General features: G+C 37.4%; 1 protein-coding gene and 1 non-coding gene across 7 annotated transcripts; both read left to right on the top strand.

Annotated features, from left to right (window-relative positions):
- Positions 1-243: 243 nt before the first annotated feature.
- On the top strand, positions 244-4825 carry LOC113526253 (GRAM domain-containing protein 2B). 6 transcript variants are annotated; one of them, XR_008302122.1, is made up of 13 exons: positions 244-475; positions 985-1107; positions 1269-1356; positions 1501-1570; positions 1744-1847; positions 2168-2263; positions 2335-2406; positions 2508-2585; positions 2675-2789; positions 2971-3049; positions 3219-3280; positions 3368-3449; positions 3569-3625. XR_008302122.1 is itself a non-coding variant. In XM_026913132.3 (13 exons), exons 1-13 carry the CDS (start codon positions 360-362, stop codon positions 3608-3610), a joined length of 1170 nt encoding a protein of 389 aa, XP_026768933.1. In that variant the 5' UTR covers positions 245-359; the 3' UTR covers positions 3611-4825. The 6 variants fall into 6 exon arrangements, 2 of the variants coding, with proteins under 2 accessions (XP_053091810.1, XP_026768933.1); XM_026913132.3 differs by having other exon boundaries at positions 245-475; positions 3176-3280; positions 3569-4825; XR_008302123.1 differs by having other exon boundaries at positions 3219-3449; positions 3569-4825.
- A 439-nt stretch (positions 4826-5264) lies between these two features.
- trnad-guc (transfer RNA aspartic acid (anticodon GUC)) lies at positions 5265-5336 on the top strand. The gene has a single exon. It is a non-coding gene; the product is annotated as a tRNA-Asp (tRNA).
- The last annotated feature ends 2629 nt before the right edge of the window (positions 5337-7965 follow it).

Here is a 7965-nt window from a genome sequence, read left to right as displayed (position 1 = left end):
TCATGTTATATTCTTTACATTTTTGTATTTATGTACTATATATACTGTATATCATATATTTTATATAATAAAGGCCTATATTATTCAAGACATCACTTGTTTTCTACATGTACCCTACATGTACCAATGTACCCACAGAAAAAAATTTTTAACCTGAGAATTTTTTGCAGAATTATAACCTTTACCCACAGTAACCACATCAGTGTTTGTAGTTTTAGAGAAGCAAACAAATCACTTATTAACTGATGGTCTTTAGGTCAGAGACCTCCCCACGAACTAAAATCTGAGAACACAGATGGGTCTTTGCAAATAACTTCATAATAACATCAAGGGAGAAGAATCATTTCAGACTTTTGGAGATGGAAAAACCTTTTAGCTGTGATGACTCGCTCCTCAGAAACAGGACCAATGCTGTCCATTGCAGACCAACATGTTCTGTTTTACCCAGTCAACAGAACGAGCATGTGTTACAATGGTAAGTTCATATAATGTGTTTGCTTTTACATTCCTACATTCTTACAGATGTATTATAAGGCAGAATTAACCAATTTCACAAGGCAAAGCTAACATAATTAATAACAAATCCAATATGCTAAGGTCTTGCTGTAAAAAGATATCTTGTATTCAAAGAGCACAAAGATCAGTCCAGACCGTTGTATTTGTTTTCTGAAAGCTAAGCAAATTTGCAATGGGGAGCAGATACTACAAGGCCTGCACATGCTAAATTTGTTGAAATGTACTTTTGGGCATTTTGCCCCCAAAAATATAATTTTAATAAAAATTAAAAATAGAAATTTAAATCATACACACAGATACTTTTGCACCTTTTAAATGCAAGCTGTCACCTTTCCATTTTCAAACATAATTTTATTATAATTTTATATATTTATATTTGAAATTTTTATCACTTTTTTTTAAAATCATGCATATCTTTGCATGCTTAATGCAGAATTACAGTTTTTGGTGTTTTCTTTACCTTGTTAGTCACAATGCTGAAAATGGGAATGAGGAGAACTCAAGGAAAATAACAAAATCAAATGTGCCCATATCAATGGACACTCAGTCTGAAATCTTGGAAAGAAGAGGAAAACCAACACTACTAATTAGGTAAATCACATAGCTGCATGGCTATATGACTATTTTAAGTAAGAAAAATGTCATTATTTTCATCTAATGCGGCTCATAATGGTTATGTGTCATATGCTTCAAAACATATTATGGATTGTAATAACACATATACAATTATTTTGCTCCTTTTTGTGTTGCAGGTCCAAAACATTTGATCCCTCCTTTCTTTCATATGTCCAAAGTGACACTGAGTCAAAGACTGAAAGGAAAAAGCAACAGTGCTGCCATGTTAGTGACTGTGTGTATAAATTATGGTGAAAATTTTAAAAAGTTAATTAATTTTTAATTATATTCAACAAGCTTGTTTGTCAAATGAATTTTGTTGGTTGATGGTGTTCAGAGCCAATATTTTCATGTATTCTGATGTTTCAGTTTCCTCGGACAAATACCCAATACCACAAAATTTTCAAAGACATTAGTGAGAATGAGCTGTTGAAACAAAGTAAGCAAACCTTATTAACATTGTTAGCCTATTAAATGCAATTGTAAATGGATAAAAAGTAAAAGACTTCATTTTCATGTCATCTGTGTTATTCAGACCATTTTCAGCACTTGTAAATGTCAATTTTTATACTGGTAAAGTTATTCAATGTCTTGCATGTATTGTGTCCATAGGTTACACATGTGCATTGCAGAAAGATATTCTTTACCAAGGGAGACTTTTCGTGTCGGATAACTGGATTTGTTTCCACTCCAAAGTCTTTGGTAAAGACACCAAGGTATTCAAATACAATTTATAGATAAGTACAAATACTGCAACAAATGTTATCATAATGTTAGATTGGTTTACATTTGGTTTACATTGGGTTAGAAATGTGACATTTTGTGTGTTAATATTTTCATGTACTTTTGTGTAGTTTTACAGTGTCATATCTTTTATATTGTCCTTGATTTGGACAGGAGTTTGGATTTATTTATATTTTAGATCTATATTTTTGTCCATGGCATGACCTCGCTGGTAAACATCTGTTTTGTTAAATATAAACAAAGTTTATTTCAGTTTTATAATTTACCTAACTCAATTCATTACATGTTCCAGATTGCCATTCCAGCTATATCTGTATCGGTAATAAAGAAAACTAAAACTGCCATCTTAGTACCAAATGCACTGATTATTGCAACAGCACAAGAACGGGTAAGTTTGATTTGGTAAGTTTGAGTGGTAAACAGCTAGTATTTTTAATGAAGATTTTAATGGTTTTACAGTATGTTTTTGTGTCATTCCTGTCCCGAGACACTACATACAAGGTTTTGATGTCAGTGTGCTCCCATTTGGATGTGAGTGCCTTAATTTTTTTTTTTAGTCCCTACATTTAATATATTCCTAGTTACTATAATCAGGGTAATGGCTAGCATCTCATGTGTTTATTTTGTCACAGGACAAGTGTTTGGGAAACAGTCCTATTCATTCCTCTGCAGATGGCAATTACACAGTGTCACCTTCCACACTTCCCATGGTAACTAGGCACAATTTTTTCTCAATGTCTTAAATTTGACTCTGTATTTGTCAAATTTAATATCACACAGTTTTCTTGCTTTTGGACAGAATTTCTCAGCAGATCTGTCAGATTTGGATGGCCCAGTGGTTCAAAGGAGACAAGAAATGGGATATAGCAGTAGCTCAGACTCTCCAGATTCACCAGAGTATGAGAAAATGCCAGGTTTGTTTGTTTCCTCAGATCTCTTTAAAAAAACTATTTTAAATGTGCTAAAACAAATATCAGACACACACACACTGCAAGAGAAATAATGCTTTTTATATTTAATTGTTATCTAACAACATTAGACCATTAGACCAAAAGCAGTGTTTTGCTGAGAAATGTATTTTTGTCCATCCTTAAGAACACAAACGGAATGTTTATGAAAGTAAAACACTGAGACCAAGCTTGCTTAATGTTCTTCTGATGGTGTACCTATTTCTGTGAGTCATTTATCTTATTATTCATAGCTTCTGCTTCGTTAGGTTAAAGGCAAATATCTAAAGTTGACAAAAATATAAAAAGTATTTTAAAAAAAGTTAATTTTTGGTTTTGTTTTGCTCATACAGAGTCTGCATTTTGCTTTTGTCTTCATGTTACATGGCTTTCAAGATCATATCTTTGGAAGAGAGGCTGGACTCTCTAGGCTCTATGGCTGAATTTATTCATAATGGGTAAGATAAATCCATGAATGCCCAGTTCTTTTATTGGGATGAACTAAAAGATTCTTGATCAGTTTGGATGTTATGTGTCAATTACAGAGATGAGTACAACAGCGCATACTCTGAGGATGCTTCTAGGGTCTACTCTGCTGTGTCCATTAACCTTGTGAAGCTTGAAAAGGTACTTACTGGGCCTACTAAAAAAAGAGCTTGCTTTTCCAGGAAATGCAAGGCATGTCAAACTTTTGAGAGTAAAAATGCAGCCTTTGCTAATAAAATTAATATTTCTTTGCTCTACAGATAAAAAGAGGCCTACAGAGACTATTGGACAAAATCCAGTGACTTTAGATCATTCCTCAGATCTCAGTCACCACAAGGTACTGAGATCTTTATAGGGTGTACCGTTTATTGTTATTGCAAGTCATTGGCCAAGATAGGACTATAGAACATGGGCAATGTTTTCCTGGACATAATAAAAGCACAAAATAAAGCTCCATTTTACTGCTAACAACCCCTGGATTATTAATCTTGGAATACCACCCCAGTGGCAATTTTGTTTGTTTTTTCCTTTGTAATGTTTTTCTGTCTCTGAAAAGCATGGTAGAGGTGTGATGAAATTGTGTAACTCCACAAAAATGCTTTGTAAGATTTTGGTTGAAACCAGAAAAAAATATAATTTTGTTCTTGCATCTGCTAGAGAAGCACAATGTTAGACCAAAGTGGGTTTGAAAATACCACTTCACCATCAAATCTCATATGTCTCACTTTTTGCTGAACCACTCCAACCATGTCAGTGCAGGCTCAGGTCTGATCACGACAATGGCAACTGTGTGGGAAAAAAGCATTCTGGCGCTATACTACTAATATATGCTTGGACTTGCTAGTAACTTGTAAAGTTAAAATGGTAGCTATATGAAGAACCGTAGATGCCACAATAAAATACATTAGTGCATCCACCTCTTTGGAAAAGGCCAGATTCAGTTATAATGCAATGCAAGTCTATGGAGAAATGCTAATGCCACCCTGATAAAATTGCCTGTAACTTATTTTTCCTTACAATTTTCACAAAATTTGCTTCGTTCAAGACGTCATATGTTTTTGTACTATATCACAGGTTATGTAAATGTAAATATACCTGCCATGTCAATATATTGATTGTGTCATGTCAACGCCAGAATCAGTGTCACACTACATCTCCGAGAACACAACACAGCCTACAAACATGGCCGCCAGAAACTACAACCCCCAGCAAACATTGACTCAGTCACGTTCACTGTCACCATTCTTCTAATCATGCACACCTGGACTCAATCATGAACCAGACCCTAAATACACACACAACCCCACAGTTAACTGCAAAATATATGTTTTGTGTCCTTGTTACTAGCGTTTACAAAGCCTTTAGATATTGTGAATCTGATGTTCTGGGTTTTGATTCTTGCCCTGCCTTTTCATGCTGTTTGCTAATCACCTGACCATTGCCTGTTTCCTGTTCTGAGTTTGCCTCATGATTTGTATCTGTTTTGAAGCTGTCTAAATAAAGCTGTTTATACCTGCTCTTGCATCCATCCCTGCTGCCTGACAGATTGAGTCTAATTCCTGGAAACTCAAAGCAATACAGTGGTTTGTAGGCTTAATGTATGCTTGGAAAGAAATGGCCATTAATCAAAAGAAGACATGCTAATCTTGAGTAAGCATTTTACTGCTGTTACATTTAAACCTACTACACCATTTATTAATCTCAAAATAATAGCCAGATAATAATAAATAGTAATTCAGATTTAGTCTTCAGAGTTTCATCAACCAGGAGCTTGTAAACAAGCTTCAGATTCCTGTCATCCAAATTTCAGTTCTTACAAATACAGTATCATCTTAGGATATCCATAGTTGTTAACACATGACCCAGCTATTTAGAGAGATCAGAGAGATATCATACATTAGAGTACAGTGCAAATCTGCCTCACCACTGCCTTTCACTGCAAGGCTATGCAATGACTCCTCGTTAGTATAGTGGACAGTATCTCCGCCTGTCACGCGGAAGACCGGGGTTCGATTCCCCGACGGGGAGAAACACTACTTTTGGGGGCAGTCGTGGCCTAATGGTTAGAGGCTCTGACTTGTAACCTGAAGGTGAACCTGAAGGTTGTTGGTTCGATTCTCAGGTCCGCCAGGGATTGTAGGTGGGGGGAGTGAATGCCCAGCGCTCTCTTCCACCCTCAATACCACGACTGAGGTGAGACCCTTGAGCAAGGCACCGAACCCCCAACTGCTCCCCGGGCGCCACAGCAAAAAAGGCTGCCCACTGCTCCGGGTGTGCGTTCACTACTGTGTGTGCGCACTTGGATGGGTTAAATGCAGAGCACAAATTCCGAGTATAGGTCACCATACTTGGCCACAAGTCACTTCACTTCACAGAAAATACAACATAACAATTCCATCTCACTAGCAACACCTTGCAAAAGGTTTTAGCAAATGTAAGAAAACCCAATAACCACCACATCAGCTATGGGATTGTGCCATCACCATTCTTCCAAGGTACTATAACAGTATGCCATGACAGTAAAATATCAATACCCAATACCCATTACTGTTAATTTCTTAACCCATCTGTTAAGAAACAAACCTAGAAAGTCATTTGGTTGGAAGCTGCCGTGAAAGCGTTTGAAGATTTGAAAAGTCATTTTGGTAATGCTCCCATATTACATCATCTTTACTTGGCACAACCATTTGTGGTTGAAATAGATATCTCTGAATCTAGTGTAAAAAAACAGACAATGTAACAATAACAGGAATTGCTAGCCATCAAACTGATGGGAGTGAATCATGGAAGATATACAACAAGCCATTTCAACAGACCCTGCTCCTGAACAGTGCCCTCTAGAACAGCTATATGTACCCACAACAATCTGTCCAAGAGTACTGCAATGGCTACATACCTTAGTACCATCCGGGCACCCACATACCATCCGGGCACCCTGGCATGCAAAGAACACAGTGGGTGGTGAGTAACGAATTCTGGTGGCCAATGTTAAATCAAAATGGTGAGAGAATTTGCTAATCTCTGTGCTCAATACAAGTCCTAAAGAGAGCTCTCTAGGCTCCTTCCAGTAAAATGGCATCCCTAGTCTCACATCACCATGGATGTCATTACTGACCTTCCAAAATCCCAAGCTAACACTTTGGTAATCATAAACCATTTTTTAAAATCTTGCAGGCTTACCCAAACTACCTAACCACCTTGAAATAGAAGAAGTGGTTTTCCAGCAAATGTTCAGTCTCTAAGGACTACCTGAGGACAATTTACCTTGTGTGGCAGGCATTCTGTAGGTTACTGAATATTAAGGCAAACGGTTAATATGTGTAATGATCAGATCAGGGGCTCAACAGGTTCTTCTGATCCTACTGCAGTACCTCCCAGAGCAAACAGAGTCAATATCTGTCTCGGGAAGAATTTGTACAGAACTCTCTAATGTGGTGCCACAGGTGTGATACCATTTCAATGCATCCTCAGCTATCAGCCACCATGCTTCCATGGTAGGGAATCCACAGATGTACCAACTGTAGATTAATGGATAAAGCATAGTGAGCAGAAATAGGCAGCAGCACATATATGCATTCAGCAAGCCATCTGACGTCAGAAGGCCCATGCTGGTTGTCGATGTTGTCCTCAGTTGTGCCCGGGACAAAGGGGGTGGTTGTCTACATGTAAACTGAGGCTTAGAGAAATTTAGTCCAAGGTTTATTGATCAAAATACTGAGACTCTCCTAAAAACCTGTTTGTTACCCATGACAAGCCTCCTCCTTCTGTGGAAGTGGAAGAAGGCGTCTGTGCTATTGGGAGGACTTGGAGAGCTAATAGCCTTGAGGAATGTTCAACCCTTCACTAATATAAGACTTTCACTGAGAGCACCCTCAGGGTAGGGGCTGGACTTTGCAATTGTCACACCTGACAATTGCAAAGTCTTGCCTTCTTTATGATTGCAGCTCTACTGATGCCTTTTGCCTGTTCCTCAAGTTTTGCTTGCTGATTGTCTATCTGTTCGGTTTTGACGATTATGATTGTCCCCTACCTTTTTCTGAACTCTGCACTTGAATCTTACCTCTCTCTCACCGTGCAGTCTGTTACAAGAATCTGTTACAACCACTGTTTTGTCACAATTCAAAGCAATATAATTGCTTTAAATATAATAACATATTAATATATATTAAAATATATGTCTTAAGGATCCGTTTCAGTTCTGCATAGCAAGAAGAGTGAAAGGGAGTGTTGTGCTCTATGGTAATGGGGATTTGTGTCATCTTCCCTCTGTACAGAAAACAATTGTTTTCCTCTGACTTGCAAATGCAAATGTGAGAGCACGTGGGAAACATTTTGTTTCTTTCTTTCATACAGCTACAGTATGGAAATAACTGTTAAGTTATACACATAGGCCTCCATTGACGTGAACATAGCATTAGTTCTATGCTCAATGCATTGAGATTGTGGGGGAAAATGTGTTTTATAATTAATAAAACAGCCTTCCCCCGACACACACACACACACACACACACACAATCTCGAGGCACTGTCACAGTGTGCAATTACGCACATAAAAAAAAACCCTTTGTAGGATTCCGTCTGTGGTAAAGCCCTGGTATGAAAATCCCATTTAGAAGGTTATTTGTCATGTGATCACTTTTAAGATGTAAAGCAGCAC

This window comes from Pangasianodon hypophthalmus, chromosome 8, assembly GCF_027358585.1.
Source record: "Pangasianodon hypophthalmus isolate fPanHyp1 chromosome 8, fPanHyp1.pri, whole genome shotgun sequence".
Lineage (NCBI taxonomy): Eukaryota > Metazoa > Chordata > Actinopteri > Siluriformes > Pangasiidae > Pangasianodon > Pangasianodon hypophthalmus.
Note: the sequence above shows the minus strand (reverse complement) of the source record. Positions and strands in the feature narration are given on the sequence as shown.